Source organism: Camelus dromedarius, chromosome 4, assembly GCF_036321535.1.
Source record: "Camelus dromedarius isolate mCamDro1 chromosome 4, mCamDro1.pat, whole genome shotgun sequence".
NCBI lineage: Eukaryota > Metazoa > Chordata > Mammalia > Artiodactyla > Camelidae > Camelus > Camelus dromedarius.
In genome coordinates, this window is record NC_087439.1 from 94,459,152 (window position 1) to 94,476,561 (window position 17,410).

At 55.0% G+C, this 17,410-nt stretch overlaps 1 protein-coding gene across 1 annotated transcript; it reads right to left on the reverse strand.

Moving 5' to 3' along the window:
• Positions 1-13,133: 13,133 nt before the first annotated feature.
• Positions 13,134-15,586, reverse strand: GBX2 (gastrulation brain homeobox 2). The gene is made up of 2 exons (XM_031451120.2): positions 14,959-15,586; positions 13,134-13,866 (listed from the first exon to the last, which is right to left on the reverse strand). The coding sequence occupies exons 1-2, from the start codon at positions 15,479-15,481 to the stop codon at positions 13,343-13,345; spliced, it is 1,047 nt and encodes a 348-aa protein (XP_031306980.2). The 5' UTR covers positions 15,482-15,586; the 3' UTR covers positions 13,134-13,342.
• Positions 15,587-17,410: the final 1,824 nt, after the last annotated feature.

Genomic DNA, 17,410 nt, shown 5'->3' on the forward strand with positions numbered 1-17,410 from the left:
TTCTCCTGATAAGAACCCCATCATGTGACCACATCCAACTGCAAAGGAGGCCAGGTGTGTAGTCTCCACTCTGGATGGCACTGTCCCAGCAGAACGTTGTACTACTGAAGAGCAGGCATTAGGGGGCAGTTACGGTCTCACTCACAGGGATGTCCTTCCCCTAGGCTCAGGTGGCTAATCTGGCAGCCACTGGGAGTGAAGTTTGGGCAAGAGGGAAGGTACCTAGTGTTCAAGAAAGGGCACTCATTGGTTTATCATTAGGCGTTAACACCGAGAGAGAGTTCACAGCCATTCTGCAGGGGTCTGCAATGGAAGAGCAGGTGGGGCTAGGCCAGGCTGCCCAAGGCAGGTCCTCGGAGGAAGAACTTAGAAATGTGTGCTTGGAGAGAACAACATTCTTCCTTCCCCCCCTGACTCCAAAGTAGGGATCTGGAAACCCCTGGAATGTCCAGAAGGGGAAACTGGATAAAGAGGCTGTGGACCAGCTGACCACAAGATCCAGGCCCTTCCATGTGTTTCAGTGATGGAAAAATGGCCACAATATCTTAAGTGAATAAAAATCCCGGTGCAGAATAATGTGATTCCACATACGATTCCATGCTGTGCATCCATTTGTAAGCGCTGATGCACACATAAGCACAGTTGTACTGGGGGCTTACACCAAGGAAACCGGCCAGCACTACACAGCAGAGAGCACCCCCCGCCACCTTCCGCTCCCCCAACCCCTGAGGATGGATCGTTGAGCGTTTACCAGCACACCTGAAAGAAATCGTCTACTCTGTTGTCACATACGCATGGAAGGTGCTGACTAAGGGGCCCCACACCCCTTTGGAGCCTCAGTCTTCCCACGGGCATAGTGTAGGCTCCCAGAGGGGGCTGAGCAAGGAGACCCAAATTAAGTAATTAATTTCACGTGACGCACCCTTGGTTCCTGGTGGTCTCACATTTTTATGATGAACAATGACAATGGATTCAGCCACTAGTGTGTTTGTCCAGGACACTTCTGGGTCCGAGGGGGTGAGAAAGTGGAGTGGGCACGCAGGAAAAGTGGGGCCTGAAAAACTTGGCCTGTCGGACCTCATCAAAAGCCCCACTGTTTTGGTTTTTTTTTTTTTTGGTAAATGTTTCTTTTCCCAGTAGGCCTCCCTCCACGTGGCCAGGAGTGTGCTGCCCCTTCGAAGGCCATGATCGCCATGATCCCATGATCGCAAGTGCAGTACTTGCTCCAGGGAAACAAAGCCATGAAGGGGAGGGGGAACTGACATGGGATAAGAAGTCCCCTTGCTGGGAGCTTTGTAATTGTCCTCTTAAAGAGAAAGGTCGGTGTTTCTCTCTTACAGAAGAGCAGAATGGGGATCTGAGAGGCTGGGGACCTGCCCGAGGCCACACAATCGTGTGACAAGGCAAACCTGGTGTTTGACCCAAGGCCTGAGCACCCTTGAAATGTGATCAACTACAGCCCTAGAGAGTGAGTGATCTAAGCTCTGGTTTTGGGGCTATGCACCACACACACACATGCTAAATTTAAACCTGCACAGCGATAGAGAAAATAACAAAGAGCCGCATTCCCATTAAAATCAGGAAAAAATGGAATATGCTCATCATCATACTACTGTTCATTATTATATTGGAGGTCAGAGCCAGTGCAATAAGACAAGAAAAAAAGGAGGTATAAATACTGAACAGGAGAGGCAAAACCCATGTAAATCGCATTCTAATAATATCACCATTAACCAACTATAAATTTTTCATATAAAAAAAGAGGCTTCCATTTATAATAGCAACTGATTTTTTTAAATGTCTAGGAATAAACCTATATAAGGTATGCATGAAGCCTGTATGAAGAAATTCTAAATCTTTACAGAAGGATGGCAGAGATCTGAAAGACAAGAGAAAAAGGCCATGACCTTGCATGATAAGACTCAATATTGTTAAAATGTTACCCCTTTATCTTACAAATTCAGCACATTAGCCATCAAAATCCCAAATGAGTTTTCCAAAATAACTCAAAGAGATGATTCTGAAATTGAAAGAGAAAAGTGGCACACTCACTAAGAAAAGATTGAAACTAGAGAACAGTAAGGAAAAACTTACCAGACAAATATCAGAATAACTACAGAAATTAAAGTGATGTGGTGTCAGAACAGAAAGTAACAAATAGATTAGAGTTATATCTAGATTTTAGAAAATGGGCCATAGATATACGGGAATTTAGGATATGATAATAGCAGCACTTCACATCCATGGGAAAAATAATCTATTCAATAAACAGGGAGGGACAACTGGCTATACATCTGGGGACAAGTTTACTTTGACTCTTACCCCACCAAATGCAAAAATAAATTCCAAATAGATTAAAGCAAAATGTAAAAACAAACAGCACAAAAATACCAGAAAAATTTGGAATCCTTTAGAATCTTGGGATGGAAAAAGCTTCCCTCATTAAGACAAATATCCCAGAGTTTAGGAAAATGGACAGATTTGACTACAGAAAAATGTAGCACTGTTATGCAATAAAATGCACTGGTTTTCTTTTCTTAGGGGCTCCCCCCACCCCCAGGGTTTTAATCACCAACAGGAATTAAGAGGATAGAAGGAGGGAAAAAATACTCTTACAAAACTAGTCAAGAGGATATTCTATAAGAATATTCACCTGAAGCCTTCAAAAAGTCAGTGTCGTAAAAAGTGAGTGTATTATTCTAGAATAAGAGAGACTAAAATTAATCATAATCAAATGCAACTTATGGACCTTGATCAGATGCTGGTCTTTTAAAAAGCTATCGAGTATGAACAACTGAGGAAATCCAAATATGAAGTGGATGTGGGGTGCTATTGGAGAAATACTATTGATTTTCTTGGTGGGTGATGGTTTTAGAGAAATGCAGGCAAATGTCTTCATTCCCAGACAAAACATGATGGATGGAGAGTGATTCAACAGCAACAAATAATAATAAAATATTAACACCTGTAGACTGTAGGCAAAGGGTACACAGATGTTCATTTGCTAATTTTTTAATTTTTCCGTACATTTGAAACCTTTCAAAATAAAAATTTGGGACTATATTTAATTAGATAAGATGTGATGGTAGAATGAACGATGGTAGAAAAGTGAACGCTAAAACAACCCACCATCCCATTTTAAAAACTAGAAAATCACCAGTGACCCATGGTATTTCTACCCCGAGAGGCAACAATTCTGTTGAATTGTGTGCTAATTGTTCCCTTGCTTTTCAAGAAATAGTTTAGTCACATACCATGTTATTTTTTTGTTTTTAATTTTTTTTGAGGGGAGGTAATTGGGTTTATTTATTTGTTTATTCCAAAGGCGGTACTGAGGACTGAACCCAGGACCTCAGGCATGCTAAGCACCTGCTCTGCCACTGAGCTTCACCCTCCCCCATGTTAGTTTTGTTTGTTTCTGAGCTTTATAAAACTGGAATCATATTCTTTTCCACTCGACAGATTTTTCCAAGATTTATCCAGGTTGTGTGTCACCAGAGTTCCTGTGTTTGTACTGCTCTGATATGTGAACAGATCACATTGTATTTATTCATTCTCCTCTAGATTTGAGTTTCCATTTTATGCCATCACTAACCAGGCTGCCAAGAATATTCTTGTCCACTTTTCCGACACAGGTGTTCAAGAGTTTCTCTAGGCCTGTGGTCTTTCAAATTTTCCCTCATGCACTCTCTAACAGAATTTGAATGACTCTGCATCCTCTTGCATCTTTTAAAGTTGAAATCTCAATTTTTTATCATAAGTTTTTGAAAATGATAAAACTTGGGCACATTGTAAATATGAACATTTAAAAATAAAATTCAATATCTTTTAATTTTTTGAGACACAGTTTATTCATCCCATTCCAAATGCACTATGCCTAACATCATCCCTGTTTTATAAGGAATATGGAAAAAATAAGGAATTTTGTCCCCCCATAGTCACTGCCTGGGGAGCTGGGAGAGGCTCTCATTAACACCTGTTCCTCCGGTGGTCTCCACCCAGGCTCCTCTGCCTTGTGCCCCTTTCTTGCCCACGCTGGCAGGGGTCCAGGGCCTTTCCAGGAGCTTCAGGACACACTGGTCTCCTCCCACTGGAACAAGCTGTCTTCCCCTTTGGCACTGAGTGCCCAAGGGTATGTATTGCACCCAGGTACCTGTCATGTCCCTGTGCCTAGCAGACATGTTCTCAGCTGCGGACAGTTCTATTCTCCTTGAGGGCACTTCTAGCTGTCATTTAACTGGGTCATATCTCTGACATTCATAGGACAGGCCCATGCCACAAAGAACTGTCCGGCCACCAATGCCAGAAATCCCCAGGTGGAGATGCTCTGCGTAGAGGTGGTGCTGGGGTGAGGAGATGGCAGCCTCCAGGGGTGCTCTCGGGAGCCCAGGGCACCACTCTGGTCCACTCGTGTCATCCCTGGTAGCCATCACTGCACCGCAGAACTGCATTCTGGAAGGAGAGGGTAATTAGAGGGAAGAATGGAAACCTGACTTTACAAATGTGACTTGGCAAAATGAGGCAGGAAGACAAATCTGTCTTCACTATTATTCATTTAGGAAAGTCGTTTATAAATCCCAAATTAACAATTTCTCATTTAATGATGGGTGATTATCATTCTTTTCTGGCAATTTATAGCTTTCAAAATCCTGAAATCTGAAAATTATTGGGAGGAAAACTTCCAGCCATGGTCGTGGAAAATGGAAATTCACTTCAAAACTACCAATAAACATTTGCAAAGATCAATATAATCTAAAGCCCCAAAGTAGTCTTCACATACAGGGACATTAAATGACAGCTTTGGTAATACAAGTATTCCGAATGGTCACACGAAGCTCTGTGGTCATTCTGCACGTGGGTGGCACAGTGCCCCCAAGTAACTGGAAAACTAAATGACGAGTCTGGCCGGATTTCACCCAGCTCAGAGAGTCTCTGACTAAGAAGAGTGACAGCAGTGAGTTTAAATTCTTATCTTAGCTTTTATGGTGCTCAGGCTCCTGCCGCCTTTCTGAAAAATGCCACCAGGCACCTCTGGTGGGAGACGGGTGTCTATGCAAAGGAGGAATGGCGCAAATGTGAGGAATGATGAAGGCTCTTCTGAAAGGTTATTCATAATTTACACATTCATGAAGACCTCCCCTGGGGGCGCTGTGCAGAAAACTAACAACAAGTTCCAGGCGGACTCCAGCCACCATCCCAGACCAACCTCAGGGATCCCTAATTCGGGGTCTAAGATGTCCCAGCAGATCCAACCAGACAGCACAGGTGGATAACTGAAGTCATTTGGTTTCATGGAGAAAAATCAAGTTGAAATGGTTTTCCTGGGTCAGAGAGGTGAGGAGCCATCCTACCGAGGTGTCTCCTGCCATGCCGGTCACCAGACCATTCAGCTGTCTCCCCGATACAGATCTGGGGCTCCTTGAGGGCGGAAGGCACTGGTGCGGGACCTGAAACCCGTTTGCCAAGTGAGCGAAGAGGCTGCTGCTGACTCCAGACCATCTCCACAAAGGACAGAATTAAAACAATGGCCTTAAGCTGTGCCGGGACAAACCAGGGCTGGGCAGCTGGAAGGGCTGTTACTGAGGAGCTTGGGTGTGCACAGACCCCACCAGAGGAAGAGCTGAGAGGCCGAAGAGCACATGCAGCCCTTGGCTCTGTCTGGCCTTCAGCAGGGGAGCCGGTCTCTGTTCGGAGAAAAATGGAAACATGGCTTATATTGGCTCACAGTGCGCCCAGCTCTTCACAGTGCCTTCCACCCCCATCAGCTTTGCTCAGCCCCGCCGGTGCTGACTGGGAACCTGAGGTCAGAGAGTTAAACCCTCCAGGATGGGGACCCAGGCGGTCTTAGTTGGAAGCTGTGCACCGAGGCCCCAGGCAGGCTGCTGAGGCCCTGGTGTAACCACGCACTTCAGCAGTGTTTCATTAACCTCCCCGGAAATCAAGATGTTTTGACGTTTGGAACCCTGTGCCAGACCATCAGGCGAAGAAACAAAGGTTCAGAAGGGGGAACTGGTCCGGTCAAGGTTAGATGAGGGGAGTTTCTATTAGAATCTGACTCCCGTCCAGTGTTCTTTGCGCTGCTCTGTGCCCCCTCTCTGGAAGATCTATTCAATTTCATATAAAGATGATGATCTCTTTATCTGAAGAAAAAGGAAAACTTAAAACAGGGCCAAACATCCTCAGCCCCCACCCTACCATCCCTTATCCACCAAGCCCTGTCTGGGCCGGCCCTTTCCCACCAACAGCCTCCTTTTCACAGCCCTTCCCCCAGAAGCCAATGCCTTGTGTCCTGGCCCCTGACCCACAGGGCTGGAGTGTGTGCCATTGGCTTTGGCCTCATCACCCAAGGCTTGGATGGAGAGCTCAGGTTTTGGAGTGATACAGGCCCCACTTCCCAGTGGTCTGGTGGTCTGATTGCCAGGTCTCCTGATGGGGACCTCCCATTGCCTCCCCAGTGGCTGTGAGATGAGCGGGCAGGTAGAGCTCTGGGGACTGGGTGGTGGTGTCTTTCCTGTTCTTACTTGCACCCTAGGCCTCCCGGGCTACCTGCCTGGCCCTGTGGGACAGATGCTCTGGAAGCTTCCATTCAGAACACCTGGCTTGGTCTCTGACAGCCTGTGGCTCACCCACCTCTGCCTGCAGGGAGGCCAGTCCAAGCTGGGATGGGGTCAGCCTCTTTCTGTTTCCTTCTATGGTGTGGCAGGCTCAGCTTTTGTCATTCAGAGCCCGGGTCGCGCTCCCTCCCTACGGTCAAGTGGCCAGTTCCAAACCCCCAAGGTGCTCAGCTCCTTGGAGAGTCCGCAGAGCCAGGTGAGTGGGCGGAAGTCGGGCTGGAGGGGGGAGGGGAGCGAGTGGGGGGGGGATCTGAGTCGGTGGGAGCCCCGGCGAGGAGGGGGCGGGTATGCGGGGGCGGGGGTTTGGCTTAACGGGATCAGGTCGGTGTAATCTCATTTCAGCCTTTGTCATTCGGGTGGCCGCGGAGCCCAAGCTGGGGGGCTGGGCCCTCTAAGGCAAAGCGGGCACACCAGAGCCAAACCCGCATGACAAAGGCGCGCGGGATCAGTGGCCGGAAATAAAGAAATGGAGATTGGGGTGGGGAGGGCGCCCAGCGTGACGTCTGCCCCCTAGGCCAGGCCCCGTCCCGGCTTTTGCCAGGATCCCAGGCCGCTCTCGGCTGGACGCCGCCGCACCTTTGGTTGGGGCCCCAGTTTCGGGCTCTGGGCCGGGAGCATTACCCCGACGAGGTCGAGCACGGCGGGGAATCGCGCTCCGGCCCGCAGCCGCGTCCCCCCCCCCCCATGGCTTTCCTGCCTCTTAGGTGAGGCGGAGTGCTGGAGCGATCCCAGCTTCCTTCCTCTTGCCCTCGAGGCCCAGGGTACACACGACGACGGTGCGGGCAAGACCAGGGTCTCCTCGGGGTCTGGCAGCCCCTCCCTGAGTGGCCCTGGCTTTGGTGTTCCACTCCCTGGTCCGCGTGTTGCCCGGCTCCAGGGCGGGCCTGCCCACGGCGGTGGAAGAGGGTAGACCAGGCCCCTAAACCTGTGTGTGTTGCCAGGAGCTCCTCGCGGTGGAGGGGGTCTGGTGGTGGAGGATTTCGTGGGTGGGGAGAAGCAGCAGCTCTGAGCCCAGACCCGCCGAGAGACCGAAGGCCAAGAGAAGGGAGGTGGGGGAGAGGATGGAGGCTCGGGTGCAGCAGACATCATCCCAGGGACCAGAAAGGGGGTAACTCTGCTCAGGGGAGGTTGGGGGTGTCTGGGGAGAGCTCAGATGCCTAAGGAGGTGGAGAGCACCAGAGGGTGGGGGGTGGAGGCCAGAGATCAGACTGGGGGCCTAATGCGGTGGGACAGGAGTGGAGGTAGAGCTCAGAGGCACAGGCCAGGTGAAGGGACTTCCCACGTGGAAGTGTAGTGTGCCGGGGAGCCCAGAGGTGCCGACTCTGTGCACAGTACACAGTGGGCACTCAGCTTTGCTGGGCACCTTGGAGCAGCTCTTCCAGAGGAGTTTTGGATTCTCCAGTGGGGTTGGACTCTTGGTTCTCCAGGGAAACCCAGAAACTCGGCAAAACAGACTTAGACATGACAGGGGATTTGCACAACTGCACACCTACTGTCACTCTCAGACGATCACACACCCACCCACACCTACACACTCACACCCCAGCTCGTCACAGAGCCAACTGACTCCGCGCGGAGGGAGGCCCTTGCAGGGACCTTTGGTCCGAGGCAGAAACCTGAGCAGGCAGCACCGCTCCAGGCTGGAAGGGCGGGGGTAGAGAGGCAGCCTCCCTTGGTCTGGTGGGTGCAGTTTCTGGGATCCAGACTGGGCCTTGATCTACAGCAGCCTGGGGGGCAGTGGCACCTCTCCCCCAGCCCGCGCTGAGCCCTGGAGGGCTCCCTGAGGTTCGGACCTGTCCCCACCTCGTCATGTGGGGCCCGCGGTGCGGCCCTGGTGCAGGGAGCACTCCCTGCCTCCCCGGCAAGCAAGCAGGTCTGCAGCGCTGGCTGGAGACTCTGGGCCCAGTTTCCCTGGTCCTCGGGCCGCAGAGGGGGATGCACTCCTGATCTTTCCCAAAGCCAGAGAGGGCGGAAGTCAGCTTAGGCCTCTCACTTCTGAACTGTTCAAATAGGCAATCAATTTTTATGGAGTAATTTATAATTTATGCAGGTTGTCTTCATACATATGGTGTTGCTTTTGTGTGTCGGGGTTTCAGGTGCTTTATTACTCTGACTTTGTGATTTGCATTCATGTTCAGTTATCAAGATCATATTACTCCTGTTTACACCATAAGGGCCCGAAATGAAGATTAATGCCCCCTCCCTTTACCCGGGCAACTCCCGGTGGAACCCGAACTGCGGCGCCCCCTAGACCCCAGAGTCCCCATGCGCAGGCAAAGAGCTTTGGGAGGGAAAGAGGCCCCACTGCGCCCTGGCCCTCTGGGAAGCCCTGGCACATCAGAGGGTCCAAGCAGGCCACCTGCCCCAGCCGTGTGCGCCTGGGCAGAGGGCTGGAGTCTCCCGGGACAGAAAGAGGGGCCATACCCAGCAGCTTCCTCCCCCAGGGAGCTAGCGCGGGCAAGCCACTCAGCCGCGTGGTCACACAGGCCTCCCACAGGTGAGAGGAGAGGGCGCAGAGACCGATTCTGCCACCAGGGCTGCAAAATGTGCCTGGCTTCAACCACTCAGGACCCCCACGCAGGACCGTCACAGGGAGCTGAGAAGGCCCCGAGGCGAGGGCCAGGTGGTGATCAGATCCTGAAGCCAGCGGCATGTCCTTCCTGGCTTTCTGAGCACACAGAAGCCCCCCGCCAAGGGGGACAGAGCACAGCTTTGCTTGGGACAGGCCCCGGTGGGAGGGAGCTGCATGGAAGCCCCATGCGTGGCTTGCCATCCACAGCTGAAATGATTAAGCCAATTAAACTCAAACAAACAGACCCAAGACGGGGCGGCCCTGCCCCTGAGAGGAAGGGCGTCTGGGAATGCAGGTGCTCGTGCCCGCTGCATGTTTAGTGCGGACCCTGGCGCGCAGACAAGCATAGCATGGGGATGGTCCTGGGAAGCAAACCTGGTCTCCAGAGACCTGGAAGACCCCCATCCCACCTCACCCCACTTAGCTGGAAAGGCCTTGCGAAACAACCACCCTGGGGATGAAGACTGGGAGGTGAAAACTGGGCTCCGAAGTGTGCACTGTCTCCAAAATTCCAGCTCTGACTGGAATCGGTAAAGTCCAAGCACTGGGGGCCCAAGGCGCTCCAAGGGGTGCTCCCGGCCCCTGAAGGGAGCAGGGGAGGAAGTTGTTTGAGGCCCAAGACCATTCTAAGAGGGCCCTGTCCCCAGAACGTGGAGACATAGCTATGGGTTTTCAAAGTACCCTTGGTTCTCCAAAGGCCGGGGTGCCCAGCTCCCTGAGGGGCTAGGCTTGGGGTTCTCGGGGTCGGGTGACAGATCCTGCAGTCCCCCTCAGGCCCCTTCCCGGGTGTGGGCAGCCCCAAGGAGCCCAAGCGCTGGGAGGAGGGGCACAGGTCCACGGCGCTCCCAAGCGTAATTATTTGATCTGCAGATGTAAGTGGAATTTATTGTAACAACAAATATAGTGATGTCAAAACCCAACCTTGGATTAAAGCCGGCAGCCAAAGGGGAAGTGTATTAATTTCCAACAGCATCTCAGGCCAGAGCCTATTAGAACAAGCTATTCTTCAGGCCCCCCCATCAGAATTAATCATTGGGAGTTAATTTGAAGCTCAGACAAGTTGCTGTTAATTTAGTGCAGGGAGGACGGGATGGAATAAAAAGCTGAGGTGCTGGCCGAGCCTCGTGGGTCTCATTAATCAGCCAGCTGAGACGGCCTGGCTTGATTACAATTTGCAAAAAAATTCATTAGGGCCCGGGCGATTGACAATTTTTCTCTCTGCCTGTGATGTGACTCATTAGGCAGCCAAATGAAAGCCATGATGACGGCCATGATGACAGCGGCCATCAAGCGCTGCTTGTTTATCTTCCTCCCCTCGGCCTGTCTCTCGGGCCTGGGCCTCTGTGCTGGGTTCTCGGGGGCGCCCAGCATTCAGGGGTTGGGGAAAATGGGGCTGAGCCCAGAGAGGGCGGGTGGGCCCCAGCAGCAGCCCCGCAGGGGCCCCAGTAGTGGTATGGCATCTGCAAGGCAGGTGGCCCCTGCCCTCTACTCCTGCTGCTTCCCAAGGACAAGGACCAGCACAGCTGGCACAGGCCTGGGAGCTTGAGCAATGGGACGGGGCTCCCTGGAGGCTCCCCCCCATTTCTATGGAGCTTCACTTTCCCCATGGGTTTGTGAAGCCAAAGCTAAGAGCTCTTCCCCTCTGTGCCCACAATCCCTACCATGGCTTTTGGAGAAGGTGGGTAGGAGTTACACCTGTTATGTGGAAGGGTATGTGTGGGGGGACTCTCCAATCTTCAGGGATTGCCCTGCTCACAACACCCAGGTTCCTTCCCCAGGCTGACAATGTCAAGTGGGTGCGTCACCGCTGGAGAGGCCAGAGATCCCCACATCACCAGGCCCAGACTCTGCGCCACCAGCCACAGTTCCACCAGGGGCGCAAGTCTGGCTCTGACAGACTGGTCCTGGGTTGGGGGTAGGGATGGCATCTCCATGGGACTCCATTGCTTCGGTAGCAGCCTGTGGCCAGCGGGGACCTGCCGCGAGCGGATGACGCCAACCGGCGTTCCGGGTGCGCTCAGTGGCGGGCCACTGGCGGAATCAGTGGGAGCTGCGGGGCCTAGGGGACCCAGAGCTGGGCAGGGAGAGGCCCGGGCACAAGCCCCAGAGCGTTGGGTGCGGGACAGCAGGAAACCCCCGCTGCTCTATGCACCCCGCAGAGCCGACTGAGGCCCTCGGAGGAACGGCCGGTTTTACTGTGCTCAAAAACCAAGCCTGGGCCATTTTCTGTCCCTGGAAATCTTAGGAATGCTGCGGGAATTGGTGTCTGGGTCGCGCCTAGCCCTCAACTTGCGCCCGCAGTTCAGGCTGAGACCTCGGTCCCCCTGCCCCTACGCCGAGCAAAGGTGGCAGGTTGTAAGCCGTATAAATTAAGTCAATATTAGTACTGACCCACGGCGGTGGGTTTCTCCCTCTTGGGCTGAGAATCGCGGTGAGTGCCGCGCGCTGCTGCTTCGCAACTCGCTCCCCGGCCTCCATTCGGAAGGCTGAGTTTGGCGAAGCTACTGGGCTCTTCGGGCTCTGGTTTGGTGGCCGCCAGGGCTCTGGTGGCACCACGCTCACCCTCGCTAGCCAGCTCCTCGCTCCTGGGTCACCCCTGGCCTATCCACGGCAATCTCCGGAGGGCCTGGCCGCTCGCGTCCTGCCGGCAGCGTCGAGTCGGGAAAGGAGCCGCGCGCGGAACCAGCCGGGGCTCGGGGGCGCGGGCCGCGGGGGTGTGGGAGCGGGATTAGGGATCTGGGCACGCCCCTCCCGCGCCCCACTGGCAGCACTCCCTCCCTGGGGCGGGGGAAGGTGCCCGGCTTTTAGCCCCCCCCCCCCCCCCCGCGGACCGGCCCCCAACCGGCCGTTCCTCGGGGTGAGGCGGTGGTCGGGTCCCGCCCCCCTCCGACCCCTCCCGGAGAGGGAGGTGCCCGGCCCGCGGGCGCGAAGCTCGCCTCCGCCTCCGGACTGAGCGCTGCCGGGAAGCCCAGCTCGGCTAGTTGGGTTTCGGCTCGTGTCGGAAGATCACGCCCGGAGCCTGATTCATGCGCGCCCAGCCCCTCGAGCGAGCACCGCTTCTCTTTGGGTCGGAGATGTTTGTAAGGAAACGCGTTCCCTCCCCGGCTGTGGTCTGGTTAGAGAATCAGGAATTTGTGCAAAGCCACCAATGCCCTCACTCATTTGCCTTCCTCAGGCACCCGCCTCCTCCTCTGGCCGAAGATTGCCAGCCTCCTAGGTACTGATTAGGCTGAGCAAAGGGGAAGATACTAGATTTCTAAGGTGCAAATTAGGTTTTCTCAAATTGATAACCCAATTGGAACTCTTGCTCTCCTCTTTAAAACCTGGTGAGGTGCTGTGTGGCTCATATCTGGCCAACTTGAGGAGGCCCTGGACATGGGGTGTTTATCCAACACTGGTCTCCGACCAGCCGCCTGGCCACACACTGGGGGTACCCTCTAAACAGTCAAATCTGGACATACTTATGAGACCCAAGAATTGGTCCTTTCCCCCCCCTTCTCTCCTTTTTATTATTCACAAGACTGAGATTGTTTTAATGTCATAACTTATAAGAAAATAAGCTACATTGAAATAAATTAAACACAAGGGAGACGTGCTTCAGACGTGGCTCAGATAGGCTATGCAACCCCAGGAAAGAAAGCCAGGCAAAACCAAAGCAAAGCGAATTTCCAGGCTGCCCCCAAAACGTCTGCTTTCAGTCAACTGAAAAAGCCAGAATAGAAACAAAAATAAGTGTAGACCCCAGTGTTTGTTCTTGCATGTCATGTTTACCTTTGGAAAAGTATGGAAAGGTGGCTGCTATGCGTGGCAGGTAACAGCAGAGGTTTTACTTTCTTCTGGGATGTGGGCGGAGGATAGAACTGGGTAGTTTGGCCCTATAACTTTCAAAATACTGCAGCTGAGATAGTCTATATAGATATTTATGTACAAAGTAGGACAGTATAATAAATATTTAGTGTGTCTTCAGGTGTAGCTGTAGCCCCTTCGAAAGCAGTCTTTTAAGCCTGTTTAATGAATATATTCTCAATTTGCTTGGGATGTCCAAAGTTGGGGGGTGACTTGGAGTTTTGCTTCCAACATGGTGGGGTCCACCACGGGCTCCCTCCAGCGCTGTGGCTTCTCCATGGCGGTCCAGGCCCTGGCCCTCCCTGGGCCCTCAGGGTCGGGCCTGCTCCAGCTGCTGGTGCTGACTTCTGATGGCGAACCTGCTGACGTGCACGGGGATGGGGACCACGATCTTGGGGTTTCTGGACGGCTCCCCTGTCTTGGAGTTGGCATTGCCGGCTTTGACCCTTTTCCACTTGGCCCGGCGGTTCTGGAACCAGATTTTCACCTGCACCTCGCTGAGTTTGAGGGCGTGGGCGATCTGCGAGCGCTCGGTCAGCGAGAGGTACTTTTTGCAGTGGAACTCCTTCTCGAGCTCCAGCAGCTGCTCGCTGGTGAAGGCAGTCCGCCGCCGCCGGTTCTTGCCCGTGGACGTGGTGCTGCCCGCGGCGCCGCCGCTCGGCGGGGTCTCCTCCAGTGCGTGGCCGGGGTCTTCCTCCTTGTGAGCCGCCTGGCCAGTCAGATTGTCATCCGAGCTGTAGTCCAGATCGCTCTCCAGCGAGAAGCTCTCCTCCTTGCCCTTCGGGTCGTCTTCCACCTTTGACTCGTCTTTCCCTTGTCCTCTGACAGCCCCGACTGAAAGCAAAACCAAACGGCGTTTTATTACGTTTCGCACACTGGCCTTCCCTTCCCTTTCCCGCCGTCACTCGGGCATTTCCCCCCCTTAGCGGATTGTCTTTCTATGACATTAACACATTGTGATTTCCTGGCCTTTGAGGGGTGGGGGTGGGGGGCGTGAGAAAGCTCAAGGGAGAGGAGGAGACAGTACAGGCGACGGCCCTTTGCCCAGAACCATCACTCAAGGGGCCGCCAGGCCTTCTCTGCACCCTCCCAGCCTCCCGCAGCTTAAGGCAGAAGTAACAGGAGGCGTGAGGCCCAAGAGTGTCCTCTTTGTCTTCGGGTGGGGGCTGGGTGAGGACCGAGGGGGAATTCACAGTCCATCCTGCGCTCCCCGCCCCTCCAACCCACGTTCCCCCCCCCACCCCGCGCCCGCCGTGAAAATTCTATGAATTTAAATTTCATCGCAGTCAGCGTGGGGGCGTCGAGAGGTGCAGATCCCAGACCTTGTCTTTTTTTTTTTTTTTTTTTGAGACTTCGTCAAAGAAGTTTCGTAGCCTTAGGAGAAGTTCCTACCAGACACCCAGCACACACACGCAGACCCACAGCCTCCTAGGAATCCGATTCTCCTAGGAATCCGATTCTCCTAGGCAAGCAGCAAGCTCGGTAAAGGGGTTTAATAGGTCTGGGCGCCCCTGGGCACACACACTGCACAGACGCACAGCCAAACCCGTCTCCCCTTAAGGCTGAAACCTACCCGGGACCCCAGGTCACAGCGCGGGGTTTGAGAGTGGGGCAAGGCTCGGCCAAACTCGCCAGCAGACAGATTTGGGGCTCAGCTCAGCAGCTGGCTGGGGGCGCTAAATGTCCCCCCTACCCGGCTTGTTGCGTGGTTCTGAATGCCCCCCACCCCCGGACCCGAGGCCCCGAGGCAAAGCTCGGCCGCATCCTCCGGCTCCTCGGGCTGGGGGTGGGGGCAGCCGGGGCGGAGGTCTGGCTAGGGCTCGGCCTCGCCCTCTCCGCTCCCGCCGAAACACGGAGCCAGAGCGCCCCCGCCCCCTCCCGCCCCCTCCCGCCCCCGCGCCCGGGTCGTGCGCGACGCCGACTCACCGAGCGAAGCCTGCACCGCCTCGGCTGTGGAGAAGGCAAGCAGCGAGCCCTCCTTGGCCAAGAAGCCTTTGCCGTCCTCCGCGTCGGCTTGCAGCGCCTCCGCCTTGTCGAAGTTGCCACCGCCAGGCAGCGGCTGCGGCGCGAACTTGCGAGAGGCCGCCGCCTCCTGATGCTGGGGAGACGCAGAGAAGCCGCCGGGCAGCGTGGCCATGAGCGTGGAGGTGAGCGCCATGCCCTGCGCCAAGCTGGAGCAGAAGCCGGTGGGCAGGCTGGGGATCTGGTGGTGAGGGTGCGCAGGCGGCAGCGCGGGCTGCAGCGCGGCCTGGGGCAGCGCGGGCGGCGGCGGCGGCGGCGGCGGCAGCACCACCGGCCGGTAGGGCATGAACATGGGGTAGCCGGTGTAGACGAAATGGCCGGGGCTGGGCTGCGGCGGGCTGCCGATCAGCGAGTCTATGCTAAAGGCGGTACTACTCCCCAGCGGGCGCTGCATCATCATCAGCGACGGCGGGAACGCTGCGCTCATAGACGCGCTCGGGAGAGGCCCGCGAGAGGCGAGAAGTCCCCGCGCCGCGCCGCCACCGGGAAGCCCGCCGGGCTCTGGGAGCACAGCCGGCTGCACCGGGCAGGGGCCGAGCAGGACCCGGAGAGCAGATGCTCCTCAGTCCTGGGCCCGCTGCATCCCCGGCAGGAGCGGGTGCGAGCAGTGCGCGGGGTGAGGCCGTGCGCCCCGGAGTGGAGTGGGCCCCCGGGCCCCGCGGGCTCTCTGGAGCTGCTGCCCGCTGTTTGCCCGTCGGAGCCCACACGCGTCGCTTCCGCGGCCCTCGGCCCGGGCTTTCAGCCGTCCGTGCGTCCGTCTGTCCGCCCTGCTGTCGGTCGCCTCCCTCGGGCGGCTGGGGAGCCCGCGGAGCTGGCACACTTGTCTTCCGCGGGCGCCGCCAGCACCTTTAAATCGCGCTCCTCTTTCTCATTCACATTTTGCCTGCTGCCAGGCCAGGCTCCCCTCACGTGGGGCTGGGAGCCGCCGCCTATTGGCTGTTCCAGGAGGAGGCGGGGCGAAAGTGGGGCCCGCCCCTTCTCCCGGGCTGACTGTGGGCGCCAGCAGCGCCGCGCTCGGGCCCTAGAGCTGGAGCTTGTGCGCCTGGCCCGCGCCGCACAAACTTGAAAGGGGCTCTTGGCACCTCCAAGGCTCGAAACATGGGGCTCCGCAGCCTTACTGAGGCCGCCTCCGAGGTCAGCTGTCGGGGCTATCGACAGCCGCGGCTAAACCTCAGGCATTTTCCCCCCCTTTTATACATGCATTGGAACAAACCTGCTGGCCGTTCACCCTAGAGCTGGGTGCTGTTGCTGCGCCCGGGGTCCAGGAGAGGCTCCTGGAGTTGGGGTCAAGGTCCTACCCCTCCAGATCCGCCTCTGGGGCGCCGGCCCGGAGCTAGCAGCCCCTGCCCACTGCAGGAAACCCGTCAGGTTCCTCCCTGAGCCCCCGCGTTCCCGGCGGCGCCGGGAAGCTGCTGGATCCCCCATCCCGAGCTGGGCCCTCCCATGAGCGATCCCTTCTCATTTTTCATGACATTCTTAATCATCGCACCTATTTACGCACTTTGCCTGAGCGCACCAAAATAACAGCCACGATAATTATGATAATAAAGCGAGTCCTTTATCTGCTCCATCCTCGGGGAGGACGGGGGGGAGTTGCTGTGCCTCCAGATTGTATAACGTGAGATTATCCTGATGAAAGCTTTATGATGTTTGCTCAAATAAAAGCTGCGTTTTGTAAATAGGCGCTAATTAAGCACGTTGAGAACGGAGGGAGCGCTCACCCTGGCGCCGCCGCCCGATTTCCAGCGCGAGGACTCGAGGGCGCGCGGTTCCCCTTTGCCTACTGCAGGATGGAGCCGATTGCCTCCAGATGTTTCCCCTGTCTCGACAATGGTAAAAACCCAGAATTTGGGAGAAAGGGGATTTGCGGGGAGAGGGTGGGTGCTAGGAATGTTTTTTTTTTTTTAATCACCTTCACCATGATAAAAAACAGAACTTTCAGTTCTTATGTTCTCTTTTAAAACGGAATCATTTCGTGGCAAAGGCAGACCATGCAAAGCGCTCCAGCGCGCGCGGGGCTTCCACGCGCCTCCAGGGCCTCAGCTCCAACTTCCCGGGTCTAGACGTTCGCCCGGAACGGCCGACAAGCACCGGGCTTGGGAGGAGAGGAGAGAAGGGCATTGTTAACGCCAATCATTAAAAATCAGCTCACGCCAAGGGGCTAGTGGTTGGGGAGTTGGCCCGTTTTGGACGTGTGTTATGTATCACTTACAAGCACATTTAATTGGGAGATAAGGATAAATCGATCTTTATGAATTTATCGACCCGATTCTTTGAAGCTCTTCTTTCTCGCTCTCTTTTTCTTGCTTTAACCTGAAGGCCCCCGGGGGACGTCTTAATCCTGGACCACCTCCTC

Coding starts and splice junctions, on each gene's coding strand:
- GBX2 (XM_031451120.2), bottom strand. CDS start 15,481: ATGAGCGCAGCGTTCCCGCCGTCGCTGATGATGATGCAGCGCCCGCTG. Junction 13,867..14,958: donor GGCGGTGCAGGCTTCGCTCG/GTGAGTCGGCGT, acceptor TTTTGCTTTCAG/TCGGGGCTGTCAGAGGACAA.